Genomic DNA, 15,119 nt, shown 5'->3' with positions numbered 1-15,119 from the left:
TAATTGCTATACTTTCATGCCATGGACAAGGCTATTCAAGAGCAGAAGCTGGACCTAAGGATCCAGAGGCCTCCGTAAAATTTGACCAATGGCTGCACTGGTTGAATGCCTTTATGAGGCGACAAGATATTTGAGAAGAAATTGATAAGAGAGTCCTGTTGCTTGCACAGGTTGGCCCCAGCATTTTCCAGATGATCAGGGACTGTGACACTTACTCTGTCACCATGGGCTCCTGCATGAGCAGTACCAGGCCCCAAAGAACATAATCTACACCAGATCCCTCCTGGGCAGTCGTCAACAAGCACCTGGTGGAGTAGTGGCCGGTAGGAGAATACCAGCCCTCTCAAGAAGAAATAAAGTGAAGAAAATACAAAGTTCAACAAACACAAAGCATAACAAATAAAAGATAAAGTTGTGGAGAAAAGAAAGAAAATGGCACCCAAGAAGGAAAAAGTAAAAACAACAGGAAAAAAGAAGAAAAGACGCTGGAAGAGAAAGGAGAAGGCCTTACCTGCATGAAGAAACAGGGAACTGTCGTAGAGAAAAGAGCCCGTTCACCAAGGTTGGGGACGACCCTACAGAGTCATGACCTCCCGACCACTGGACTGCAAAAATGGCTCTCTGAGCCAAACAAAAGCATGCAACTGTGCACACTAAGGAAAAAGAAAACACCGATGGGAGGGAGGCCCAGCTGAGGAGCAAGCAAACACAGTGCAACCAGCTGAGGGATGCCCGACACCAGGGCTCTCAGCTAGAAGGAGAGGAAAGCAACAGGAAAGGGAGTGATAGGAAAGAACAACAGCAACAGGAGGCCCCAACAGATGACTAGCCCAGAAGAAGAGGACCAACAGCAAGAAGCCAAGCAAGAAGAAGCCCAGCAAAGTGAGCCAAGCAACTCAACAAGAAAGTCAGAAGAGATACAGGTACAAGGAAGAGAAGTAGAAGACACAAACACAGGTGCAGACAGAGAAGAAGAGGAAGAAGAAGACCAAGTTCTGCACAGAGAAATAGAAGGTAAAATAGATGGACAGTATATAGATTTTTAAAAATTTCAAGAACAAATTAGAGCATTAAAAGAATGGTTGTCATTAGAATTTAGTGAAATGAAAAGGAAAATGAAAAGTTCAGAAGAAAAAGTGAGTAGAATAGAGCTGATCAAGACAGAAATAGGGAAAAGATTAGAACATGTGGAAGAATGAGAAATGGCTGTAGAAATGGAAGTGAATGACTTAAGAAAATTAGAAGAAAGTGACAAAAAAGTTAAAGAGTCACAAGAATTGTTAACTCAGAAGATGGATATAATGGAAAACTATAGTAGGCGAAACAACATAAAGATAGTGGGCCTGAAGGAAGATGAAGAAGGCACAAATATGAAAGAATTTATAAAAGAATGGATCCCAAAGGTCCTGGGAATGACAGAAATACAGTAAGGAATGGAAACAGAAAGGACACACAGAACCACAGAAACAACAAAAACTAAGATCCGTTTTAGTGAAATTTCTGAGATACACGACAAGAGAAAATATACTGGAGGGCAAGGAATAAAATTAGAAAAGACAAAAAAAACATTGAATACAAAGGTCAAAAAAAATTTTTTTACCCAGACTTAAGTTTTGAACTCTTAAAGAAGAGGAAGGAGTTTAATACAGCAAAATCGATCATTTGGAAAAAAGGTTATAAATTTATGTTAAGATATCCAGCTGTGCTTAAAATATTCATCCCGGGGGAGCAAAACAGACTGTTCTTGGATCCGGAGGAAGCTCGAGAATTTGCAGAATGCCTGCAGGACAGAAGGAGAGATGAAGAGATGTAAAAAGAATGAAGAATGATGACAAAATACATATAAAGATGTAAAAATAATATATAAGTAAGAACTAAAGAAGGGAAAGAAAAGGGAAGAAAGGAAGTAAGGGGAGAGTGAGCTTTATTATATGTGAAGATAAAAGTCTTTTCTGGAGTGGGTTGGGTGGGAGAGAATAACAGTCACTACAAAATCAGTTGACGCTTGCGAGCGGGTTCGCAATCCAAATGGAGAGGGGAGTTGTGGTTGCCCTGCATGGGAAAGGGACAATTCAGAGAGGGGGTGGGGGACATTTGTGGTTAAGGGAATTTTAGATGTGGAAGTTGTTGAAGTATTTTATGTTTTAAAAGTATTGTCATACATTGAGTTCAAAAAGGGAAAACTGAGAGATGAAAATGGGGAAAAGGGGGAAGGTGGTGGTGAGGAAGCGGAAATGAGATATAAACAGAATATGAGATGGCCATGTTGAACTACATGACTATAAATATTAATGGAATATATCACCAAATTTAACAAAAATGCCTATTAAATTTCCTGAAAAAAGAAAAAATAGACATAGCATTTGTGCAGGAAACGCATCAAACTGAAGTGGAACATAATAAATTAAGGAGAGACTGAGTTGGGCATGTAGCGGCAGCATCATATAATTCAAAAGCCAAAGGTGTAGCTATATTAATAAATAAAAATGTACCAATCAAAATAGAGGAGGAAATTATAGATCCTCTAGGGAGGTATGTAATGATAAAGTGTCAGGTATATTCAGAATTCTGGAATTTGATCAATATATATGCCCCTAATGAAGAGGATCAAAAGTTTATGCAAGATTTTTTTTGAAGATTGTAGATACGCGGGGGAATATATTGATAGGAGGGGATTTTAACCTCAATTTGGATTCAATGTTTGATAAAATGACAAAAGACTAGCAAAAAGAATAAAGTGGCCAAATTTATGGTTAAATCAATGCAGGAAATGGACGAGGCAGCACCCAAGGGAGAAAACATACTCAAAGATTGATATGTTTTTGTTGTCAGCCCATATTCAAGGGAGAGTTAAGAAAACTGAAGATAAAGCTAGATTGCTATCTGATCACTCACCCTGTTATTAGCAATAGAACTGGAGGACATCACACCAAGAACATATAGAAGGAGATTAAACTCCATGCTACTTAAAAGACAGGAATTTAGAGAATTTATTGAACACCAAATTAAAATGTACCTTGAAATAAATACGGAATCAGTGAAAAACAAATTTATATTATGGGATGCAATGAAAGCCTTCATTAGAGGGCAGATCATAAGTTATGTAACTAAGATGAAAAAGGATTACAATCGGGAAATAGAACAGTTGGAAAGGGAGATAGTAACTACAGAAAAAGAACGAGCAACAAGGGAAGATGCAACAAAAAGAAGAGAATTGGTGGACAAAAAATTAAAATACGAAACATTACAAACGTATAAGGTGGAGAAGAACATAATGAAAATAAAGCAAAAGTATTATGAGCTAGGAGAAAAAACACACAAAATATTAGCCTGGCAACTTAAAACAGATCAAGCTAAAAGAACTGTATTGGCATCAAGGAAAAAGGACAAACAAATTACATATAATCCAATGGAGATTAATGAGAACTTTAAGGAATTTTATGAACAATTATACCAAACTGAGAATGAGGGGAAAGATGATAAAATATAAGAAGTTTTAGCTAAAATTGAACTGCCAAAATTGCAAGAAGAGGAGCAAAACAAGTTGATAAAACCATTTGAAATAGAGGAAGTACAGGATATATTAAAAAAGAGCTGCCGAACAATAAAACGCCTGGAGAGGATGATTTCCCAATAGAATTCTATAAAACATTTGAAGAGTTATTAATTCCTGCTCTCCTGGAAGTAATGAACCAGATAGAAGAAACACAAAATTTGCCAGATTCATGTAAGACAGCAATAATTACAGTAATACCAAAGTCAGAGAAGGATGCACTAACACCAGCATAATATACTTAATTCAGATTATAAGATAATAGCAAAATTATTAGCAAACAGATTGGCCAACTGTGTACCAAAAATAGTAAAACAAGATCAAACTGGATTTATTAAGAAAAAATGAACAGCGGATAATGTCTGTAAATTTATTAATTTAATTCATGCAGTTCAAGGAAATAAGATCCCAACAGTGGCTGTTGCTTTAGACACAGAAAAAGCCTTTGACAGGGTAGAATGGAATTATTTATTCAAAGTATTACAGAGGTTCAACCTACCAGAAAAAATATATTAATTGGATTAAAGCATGATATAATGGACCATTGGCGAAGGTGACATTAAATGGATATGTATTGAACCAATTTAAATTAAGTAGGTCAACTAGGCAGGGATGTCCACTATCTCACTCACTGTTCGCTTTAGCAATAGAACCATTGGCAGAACTGATAAGAACAGAAAATAAAATAAAAGGGATAAAAATAAAGGAGAAGGAGTATAAAATTAGTTTATTTGTAGATGATATCATAGTATTCTTAACAGAACCAGAAACATCAATAAAAGAACTACATAAGAAATTGAACGAATATGGAGAAATATCGGGGTACAAGATCAACGCAAATAAAAGTGAAGCGATGCCAATGAGTAATGCGGATTATACAGAATTTAAAATGAATCACCATTTAAATGGCAAACACAAGCAATCCGATACCTAGGTATTAGATTAGATAATAATTTAAGACACCTGCACAGATTAAATTATCAGCCATTAATAAAAAAAATACAGGAAGACTTAGAACATTGGAAAGAATTACCATTAACATTGATAGGGAGGGTAAATGACATTAAAATGAACGTCTTCCCAAGGATACAATACTTATTTCAATCATTGCCAACTCCCTTAACAGAGAAATTCTTCAATGAACTAAAGAGAATAATAAGGAAATTTTTATGGAAAGGGGGGAAACTGAGGATAGTGTTAGATAAATTCTTCTTCTTTGGCTTGGCTTCACGGACAAAGATTAATGGAGGGGTAATGTCCACATCAGCTGCAGGCTCGTTTGTGGCTGACAAGTCCGATGCGGGACAGGCAGACACGGTTGCAGTGGTTGCAAGGGAAAATTGGTTGGTTGGGGTCTTTTGTCAGTGAGGTGGGCTCTGTGGTCTTCTTCAAAGGAGGTTGCTGCCCGCCGAACTGTGAGGCGCCAAGATGTATGGTTTGAGGCGATATCAGCCCACTGGCGGAGGTCAATGTGGCAGGCACCAAGAGATTTCTTTAGGCAGTCCTTGTACCTCTTCTTTGGTGCACCTCTGTCTCGGCGGCCAGTGGAGAGCTCGCCATATAACACGATCTTGGGAAGGCGATGGTCCTCCATTCTGGAGACGTGACCTACCCAGCGCAGTTTGATCTTCAGCAGCGTGGATTCGATGCTGTTGGCCTCTGCCATCTCGAGTACTTCAATGTTGGTGATTAAGTCGCTCCAATGAATGATGAGGATGGAGCGGAGACAACGCTGGTGGAAGCGTTCTAGGAGCCGTAGGTGATGCCGGTAGAGGACCCATGATTCGGAGCCGAACAAGAGTGTGGGTATGACAACGGCTCTGTATAGCTCACACCAAGACGCAAGAACAACTTGTCCGTGAACTACTCTTTGCAGACTATGCCGCTTTAGTTGCCTATTCAGAGCCAGCTCTTCAGCGTTTGATGTCCTGTTTTGCGGAAACTGCCAAAATGTTTGGCCTGGAAGTCAGCTTGAAGAAAACTGAGGTCCTCCATCAGCCAGCTCCCCACCATGACTACCAGCCCCCCCACATCTCCATCGGGCACACAAAACTCAAAACGGTCAACCAGTTTACCCATCTCGGCTGCACCATTTCATCGGATGCAAGGATCGACAACGAGATAGACAACAGACTCGCCAAGGCAAATAGCGCCTTTGGAAGACTACACAACAGAGTTTGGAAAAACAACCAACTGAAAAACCTCACAAAAAAAAGATAAATTAACAGAGTGGTAACAAGCAATAAGGTGGTTTGCAGTTACCAAACTTTAAAAATTATTATAGAGCAGCACAATTAAGGTATTTATCAGATTTTTATCAGACAAGGCAAAAACAAGATTGGACTAAGATAGAGCTAGATAAAATAGGGGAGAAGGTACCGGAACATATACTTTATAAGTGGGATGAAAAGCGGATGCAATATAAAAGCTCACCAGTACTGCATCATTTACTCAATATATGGAAGAAGATTCACTTAGAAAGGAAAAAAACAAACTACCAAAATTATTATTGACGCAAAATCAGCTAATCCCTTTTACAATAGATAACCTTTCCTTTAGAGAATGGGAGAAAAAGGGAATTAAAAGAATAGAAAATTGTTTTTTGGGAAATAATTTATTAACATTTGAACAAATGAAGTACAAATATGGAATAACTCATGGTACAATGTTTGCATACCATCAACTGAAAGCCTACTTTAAGGATAAATTGGGAAACAAACTGAGATTACCAGAAGGAAGCAGGTTTGAATATATGATTACAGACACAATGATAATTAAGAGATTTATAATGAACATGTACATTAAGCTGTAAGAGAAGGAAAATAAGGAAATAAGCTATAAACCCAAACAAAAGTGGGAAAAAGATTTGAACTTAAAGATAAAAAAAATGAAATATGGGAAAAGTTATGCTCTGGAACTATGAAGAATACAATAAACACAAGGTTACGCGTGATACAGTATAATCGGTTACACAGGCTATATATCACTCCTCAAAAGTTAAAAAAAATGGGACCCAACAATATCAGATAGATGTTTTCACTGTAAGAAGGAAGCAGGAACAACAGTGCATGCAATTTGGGCATGTGAGAAAGTGGAAAAGTTTTGGGAAGATCTAAATCAGGTATTAAATAAAATCACAAAAAGCAACATACCAAAAAATCCAGAGATCTTTCTTCTAAGTAAATATAAGAAGTAAAGAATTAGGCCTCAAATTGGATGAAGCACAAAAAATATTTATTTTGATAGCCTGAGCTGTAGCAAAAAAATGTATAATGTCAACTTGGAAATCAGAAGAGAGCCTGAGAATACAACAACGTTACATAGAAATTAATAAATGTGTTCCATTGGAAAAAAATAACATATAATTTAAAAAATAAAGTCACAGTATTCGAACAAATTTGGGAACCATACATGGAACACAACAGAGAGGGCCTACCGCGGACCTCCACCCCCTAAATTGATAGAATGAGAAGAAGACGAAATGAACTGACCCAGTGTGTAAAAGTAGATGATACAATTTTCTTATTTATTTTCATTGTGTGATGACATTGTTTAATGGGTTTATTGTATTTTATACGTTGAACATTGAGTGGGTAGGGAGGGGGATGGGAGGGAGGGAGGGAAGGGAGGAGAGAAAATGACACTGTGTATATTCAAGAGGGAAATGTTTGTTTGTATTTTGATTGATATGGTTCACAGTGTGAAAAATAAAAATTAAAAAAAAAACAAAAAAAAAACAAGCACCTGGTGAGTCTGTTGATGAAGACATTCGGGCCATGCGGGAGCTGGTGCAAGTTTGTGGCTGCACTTACATTATGGCAGCTGACTACCAGGAGAAGCTGATCGTGTGTGGCCAGCTTCAGGTCCGACCATATCAGATAAATGCTCGTGGAGAAGGACGATCAGACTTGGCAGGACATGGTCAAGCTTGGCAAATCACTAGAGACAGCCCAACAGAAGTCAGAGGCTTACTTCTCCAACAACGCGGCCACCTCGTTGGGAGCACAGGTGCTGCCATCTTGGGACACGGGGTCCCAAACCTCGTCATTTCCAGCTCCATTTCCTGTCACGGAGAATAGCACGCCAAGAACCCAGGGACAATGGCCTAGGCCAGTGTCAGTTCCAGCTTTACTTCCAGTGGTGACTGTGTGTGAGTCATGGGGGAAGGCACTTTTGGAGGTTGCCAATGCAACAGCGACAGCGAGGCGGACAACGAGCTGACACTGGCATCTATCGTTTTGGACAAAAGTAGCCCACATCAATTAGTAAGGTCCACCATGGACATTGAGGTATATGCCACATTACAAACTGCTTGTTCAACAAAGGAAGCACCAAAAGCTTTATACACCCGGGCACTGCACAGTGGTGCTCCCTTACAGTGACCCCAGGCCAGTGTAAAATCTCGTTGGCCTTCAAGTCCCACTTGACTGAAATCTGAGGTAGATGTACAGTAACATTAACCGTGGGTGGCACCAAGTACAAGAATTTTAAGTTGCTCGATATTGCTGGACATATGTCCAGTCGAACTGGGCCTGGAATTTCAATGCCAACTTAGAAGTATTCTGTTGGAATATGATGGCCCCTACCCCCTCTCTCATGGTCCATAATAACCAACTTTTAAGCCACCTGTCTGTCTCCCTGAACACAGCCAATCCGCGACCTGGACACCGCCTATAGCTCACAACTTCTAGTATGTCCACCCTCCAGGTCCCACCACCGCCCCCCCAACTTTTGAAAAATTCACACTTGACTGTTAGCCTGTGGCCACTAAGACAGGCAATACAGCCTCAAGGACAGAGCCTTTATCAAGGCTGGGGTTAAACGACTCCTGGCCGAGGGCATCATAGAGCCCAGCACCAGCCATTGGAGAGCACAGGTGGTGGTGGTAAAGAGTGGAGAGAAGCATAGGATGGTAGACCATCAACCAGTTCACCTTCTTGGAAGCCTACCCCAGAGATTGCCCAGTACCGGGTCTTCTCCACCATCAACATCAAGTCGGTCTATCACCAGCTACCAATATGCCCAGAGGACAGCCCAAAACATGGCATTTAAGGTGGACAGCTGCCTCTACCATTTCCTCAGGGTCCTCTTTGGAGTCATGAACAGGGTTTTGGTCTTCCAGAGGGAGGTGGATGACCACCAATTGAAAGCCACAGCCCCCTACCTGGACAATGTGACCATCTGTGGCCATGACCAGCAAGATCATGATGGTAACCTGCAAAAATTCCTCCAGCAAAAGCCCTAAAATTCAGGTATAACAAGAAGAAATGCATTTTCTGCACTTCATGTCTGGATATGCTAGGGTGTGTGCTGGAGAATGGAGTCATTGGACCTGAACCTAAGCATATGTGGCCTCTGCTGGAGCTCTCATTCCTCCACAGCCTCAAGACCCTGAAAAGATGCCTGGGATTCTTTTCATATTATGCACAATGGGTCCTTAATTATGCAGAGAAAGCCCACCCTCTGGTAAAAATTACCACCTTTACCCCGTCAGCAGAAGCCCAAGCGGCCTTCACTCGCATCAAAGTGTGCATCATTGCCAAATCTCTTGGTGCCTCCCACAATTGAGATACTCGCTTGACCCACCCCCATGGTCAACCAACAAGCACCCGCCCCCTTCCCCCTATGATTACAAGGGAGACAGTTGGGTGTCCGAACTCACTATTGGACCCAGTTGCACTGCCCCAACCCCAACCCACACCCCCCATGACTCAGCCCCAACTGATTCTGTTTGGTCATCTGAATCGCAGCCCGTCATACAGAGCACTGCACAGGAGCCAAAGCCGGCACTGCAACGGTCAGTTTGATGGACGAAACTACTGGACAGGCTGGACCTGTAAATAAACTCTGAATGGACTTTGTCACTTCACCCCACCCCACTCCCCTGGACTTTGTTTTAAAAGAAGGGATAAATGTGGTGGAACACTAATACATGCATTGTAAAGGTTGGCTACCCTCTGATACTGTAACTCCTCCCCTTCAGGATTCCTAATAAAGGTGGTATTGTCCAATCCCCTCCCTCAGTACTGCCTTGGAATCAGGCCAACAGCATGTAAGAGATACCTGTAAACATAGTGATTAAAGCCTGTTAATCTCAACTTCTGGTCTGTCAGGTAGTGCTACAATGCTGGTGCACTAACATTGGTGTAATGAATAATTAGTACTATCCACATATCACTATGTAAAGGCCAGTTAAGTATTTCAAACAAATACCAAATTAAAGGAGTGAAAAAATAGAGTGCTTACTGAGTTTGCCTGATGGACATCTTTCTCCCCATTCTGATAAGTGGCAAACTTTGGAAGGTTTTATGTCTTGTCGATGAGCGTGCCAGTGAAAACCTTTGCACCAGATCAAACCCTGAAATATAAACCAGAAGCAATTTCCAATCATTATAGGATAAACACAGAGCATGTACATCTTTGCCAAAAAAAACAAAATATGAGAAACAAAAACAAAGAACCACATTGCATGGAAACAGATCCCTTGGCCCACCATGTCCATGCTGACCATCAGGTATCCATCTTTACTTGGTCCATAGCCTTCTCTGCTACAATGCTCATGTTAATACTTCAATGTATTGAGGATACCTTCTGCCACCACATTGTTAGGCAATGAACTCTCATTTCAACCATTCTGGGTGAAAAAGAAATCTTCTTTAGATCTCATCCTAACTTTTTACCCCTGACCCTAAACCTATGCCCTTAGATCTTAGACATATGGATAAAGGGTTCCTACCATCAACACCATCTATGCCACTCATAATTTTATATAACGTTATCAGGACCTCCCCTCTTCATTCAGCCCCCATTGTCCCAAGAAAAGCAAATGTGACCTACCTATTCTCTTCTCCTAATTGATTGCGCAAATTGGGATTGTACTCCCTGGAGTTTAGAAGATTGAGAGGGGATCTCATAGAGACCTATAAAATTCTGGCAGGACTGGACAGAATGGATGCAGATGGGATGTTTCCAATGATGGGAAAATCCAGAACCCGGGGCCATGGTTTGAGGATAATAGGCAAACCATTTAGGACCGAGATGAGGAGGAATTTCTATACCCAGAGGGTGGTGAATCTGTGGAATTCATTGCCACAGAGGGCAGTGGAGGCAGGTTCATTAAATATATTTAAGAGCGAATTAGATATATTTCTTCAGTATAAGGGTATTAAAGTTACGGAGAGAAGGCGGGGACAGGGTACTGAACGTTAAGATCAGCCATGATCTCGTTGAATGGCGGAGCAGGCACAAAGGGTCGAATGACCTACTCCTGCTCCTATCTTCTATGTTTCTATGAATAGTCCCATCCTCAGGTTCAGAGAATGATAGAATTCCAGATAAATGTAGCACAGAAATGGGTGCTCTCAGCCCATCTTGTCCATGCTGATAGTGATCCCTATCTCTAGTAATTCCATTTGCCTGCATTAGATCCTTCTTCCTCTAGCCCAGTGGTTCTCAACCTTTTTCTTTCCACTCACATCCCACTTTAAGAATTCCCGATACCATAGGTGCTCTGTGATCAGTAAGGAATTGCTTGAGGGGGTATGTGAGTGATAAGAAAAAGTTTGTAAACCACTGTTTTAATTATACCAAATTGACTTGTTATGTGCATGGATTCATAACTCCAAAGAAGTGGACCAATTACTATTTTTCTCAAGCAAAATATTTCAATGACAATTGAGTCTAGAGCAGTGATACTCAATCCTCTCTTCCCACCCACATACAACCTTAAACAATCCCTTACTAATCACAGAGCACCAATAGCGTAGGGAATACTTAAAGTGGTATGTGAGTGGAAAGAAAAGCATTGAGAACCACTGCTCTCACCCTTTTCTATGTAAGAAATTGCTCAAACACCTTTTAAACACAGCAATCCAACTCCACCAATTCCTTGGAAGCTTGTTCTTGATATTTATCAATCTTTGTGTGAAAAACCAAACTCACAAATCTCCTCTAAAATTTCTTCCTCTCTTCATCAACTTTTGCCCACTACTTCTATACTCTGCTGCCCTGAGAAAAAGATTTTGACTATCCATCCAGATTCAAGGTTCCTTTAATGTCATGTGCACAAACAAAAAAGTGTTCACTTTTGTTTGCCCATAAAGGAACACAAAGAGGTACCAGAAGTCCAATGCTACTCTCGAGATGAGAAAGATAAGTAAATGAGAGTCTCTTCAGAAACATTGAGTGTCTGTCGGTCCCATCACCTCCTCCAATGCCACAGTCTCCTGTGCTCTCTTAACCTCTATTGCAATATTCATTCTAATGGTGAACCAGAGTTCCAGGCATCCAAGTCATCCTCCTTGACCCTCTGGTTCTTCACTCCAATATATCTCCAATATATCACAAAGCTGTTAATGCCCAAGGCTCTTCAGGAACCCTGCTCACCAGTGGCACCCTCATGAATCCTAGTCCTGATACTTCATTCCCACAAGACAGACTCCTGCAGCATGCACCCTGGTGTGAGTCCTCCAGCCACCGAGCCCCGTGCTGGTTTGCTGATGTGGTCTTCTACCCTGTAAGGACCTCTCCCAGGTTCTTCCTTCTTGATGGGAAAGGGAATAGTTTCCCACTCTGGTGCCCTGAACCACCAACCCACTGGTTCCTCAGAGCCCACAAACCCTGTAGTCTGGGTTGCTGGCCATGGATGCCACCATCCTAGCCAGGCCTAATAGCCTGAATACGCCTGAGATTGTCTGATCTTGGAAGCTAAGCAGGCTCAGGTCTGGTCAGTACTTGGAGGGGAGACTGCCTATGTCACCAGGTGCTGTAGGTTTCTGTGAGGGGCACTGGACAAAGTGGCAACTCTGTCTGCTTTACGGTCGACAAAATTTAAAAGAATTTCATGTATGTTACATTCTACATGTAGCATTACGTGACCTTTATCTTTACCTTTAATTAGGCGATCAAAACTGCACACATTACTTCAAATTTGACCTCACCAATATCTTATACAACTTTACCAAAACATCCCACCTCTTTTACTCTCTTTACGCCTCAGTGCCTTACCATTTACCGTGTACGGCCTTTCTTGGTTTGTCCTTCCAAAATGCAACAACTCATACATGTCTGCATTAAATTCCATTTGCCATTTTCAGCCCATTTTTCCAGCTGGTCCAGTTCCCTCCACAAGCTTTTAAAACTTCATGATCTTGTTGAATGGCAGAGCTACTCATAATTTATATGTTCATTTGAAAGATCAGGGAATAAGTAAAGAGAGGATAATCTGGCAGATAAGCATTGGTGAGGAGACACATCAGTGAGGAAACCATGGTTTTGGTACTTGGTTGGGGAGATGATCAGGGGGAGACCAACAAGATCAGAAACAGCCTGTTAAAGTAGCCTATGGTGTTTTATTTTAAAATCCTGCGACCACGGGGTCTGCACCCAAAATCATGGTGTCGCAGCAGCCTTGAGGGCTTGCAGACTCCAGGGGAAGCAGTGGACTGGCGCAGAGAGACCACACCTCATTTGAGAAGGAGAAGCACAGGAGATGATCCACGGGATGGTGACCATGGCGGCGGACTAGTGAGGAGGTCTGCAGCTGAAGAACACACAGGCAACAGGCTGTTGTTGACTCTAGGCAAGGGAACCATGCAGGCTGCAGGCTGCTGACAACTGTGGTCAAAGGACTCATACCAGGCTACGGTCTGCTGGAGACTGGTTGAAGGGGTATTAAGTATTGGAATCGGGATCCAAGAGGGCCCCGAGGAGGATGAAGGCCTCCTGATCATGCCGGACATTTGGATCTGGAGCTCAGATTGCTGATGGTTTGGTCTGAAGTCTGTGTAGCTGCGGTGACTACGGGACTGTTGAAGGCAAACCCATGGACACTCAGTGACTCCAGAGGGCCTCTCTTTTTCTTCTCTTTGTCTAACTATAAGGGGTGCCAGGTTATTTCTGATTATGGTGAATCTTTCACTGCTTTATGGTAGAGTAAAATCAATTTTGTGTAATATTACATGTGTTTTATTATATGACAATAAAGGAATCTTGAATCTTGAACCACCAGGGGTATACAGATAGGAGTGAAGTAAAACCAGTCTGAATAGCAAGCAACAGTGCATCCCTCATGGATGAGCTCAATGTACACTACACACAAATTTTGAGTTTGAGGTCAGTGGGCCAGTGGAACACACCTTTCCGACCTCAATCACACCACATCTACAAACAGCATCACAGATGTCAGATCAGCCTTTATTATATGACAATAAAGGAATCTTGAATCTTGAACCATCTGGCAGTGAGATCAAGGAGCTGGTTATAGACTTCCTGAAGAGGTCAGGAACTCACTCTCAAGTCTGCATTAACATGACTGAGGTGGAGATAGTGGATAGTTTTAAGTTCCTTGGTGTAAACATCTCCAGTGACTTGTCCTGATCTACCCACATTGATGTAATGGCAAAGAAAGTGCATCAGCCCCTCTACTTCCTCAGAAGCCTGAGGAAATATGGCATGTCACCTGCATCCCTGAATAACTTTCACAGGTGAATTACTGAAAGCATCATATCAGGGTATACCACTACGTATTATAAGAACTGCTCCATCCGAGACCACAAGAAACTGCATCCTGACCACCCTCAGTTATTTAATCAATGCCCTTACTTCCATCAAGTATGAATGTTAGCTTATAATATTCAATTTCGATTCATAATAACTCAACTGGACAAGCTACAGAAGCAGATGAGTTCCTGGATGTATTAGGCTGTGAGACATACCTCCTGAAAGCTACTGAAAGTCTTTCCCCCATCTCGAAGGTACAAATCAGATGTGTTAAAGAATATTCTCTGTTTCCCTGGATGAGCACAATTCTGACAACTTTCAATAAGCTCAACACCATCTAGGATTGAACAGCTCACTTCACTCCTACAGCATGCACCTCCAGAAACAGTCATTTCTTCCACCATCAAACACAGCGGCAGTAGTGAGTCTTCTTTCTTTTCTTTGGCTTGGCTTTGCGGATGAAGATTAATGGAGGGGTGATGTCCACGTCAGCTGCAGGCTCATTTGTGGCTGACAAGTCCGATGTGGGACAGGCAGACACAGTTGCAGCGGTTGCAAGGGAAAATTGGTTGGTTGGGGTTGGGTGTTGGGTTTTTCCTCCTTTGTTGTTTGTCAGTGAGGTGGACTCTGCAGTCTTCTTCAAAGGAGGTTGCTGCCCGCCGAACAGTGAGGTGCCAAGATGCACGGTTTGAGGCGATATCAGCCCAGTGGCGGTGATCAATGTGGCAGGCACCAAGAGAGTTCTTTAGGCAGTCCTTGTACCTCTTCTTTGGTGCACCTCTGTCTCAGTGGCCAGTGGAGAGCTCGCCATATAACACGATCTTGGGAAGGCGATTGTCCTCCATTCTGGAGACGTGACCTACCCAGCGCAGTTGGATCTTCAAAACAATCATTGCATGCCTGAGTTACTACCACCTCTCAAATCTACACCACCAAGAAGGGTAAGAGCAACAAGTAAATTAGAAAACATCTAACTGCAGGTTTCCCTTCAACACACACATCATCAAAGTTTGGAAATATATCATTGATTCTTCATTGTCACTGAGCTTAATCAGTGACCCTATCA

The 15,119-nt window shown here is 41.7% G+C and overlaps 1 protein-coding gene across 6 annotated transcripts in view; it reads right to left on the bottom strand.

Annotated features, from left to right (window-relative positions):
• The window catches only part of col19a1 (collagen type XIX alpha 1 chain), a 346,509-nt gene that overhangs the window by 296,009 nt on the left and 35,381 nt on the right, over positions 1-15,119 (bottom strand). For all 6 annotated transcript variants that reach the window (XR_011340316.1, XM_069886134.1, XM_069886135.1 and 3 more), the window contains exon 5: positions 9,800-9,911. Coding sequence is in view for 5 of the 6 variants with exons in the window: in XM_069886134.1 (XP_069742235.1) it covers positions 9,800-9,911 (112 nt within the window). In the remaining variant the exon portion in view is untranslated. The remainder of the gene's footprint in view (positions 1-9,799; positions 9,912-15,119) is intronic.

Source organism: Narcine bancroftii, chromosome 6 (assembly GCF_036971445.1).
Source record: "Narcine bancroftii isolate sNarBan1 chromosome 6, sNarBan1.hap1, whole genome shotgun sequence".
Classification (NCBI taxonomy): domain Eukaryota; kingdom Metazoa; phylum Chordata; class Chondrichthyes; order Torpediniformes; family Narcinidae; genus Narcine; species Narcine bancroftii.
This window is presented reverse-complemented; position numbering and strand designations above follow the sequence as displayed.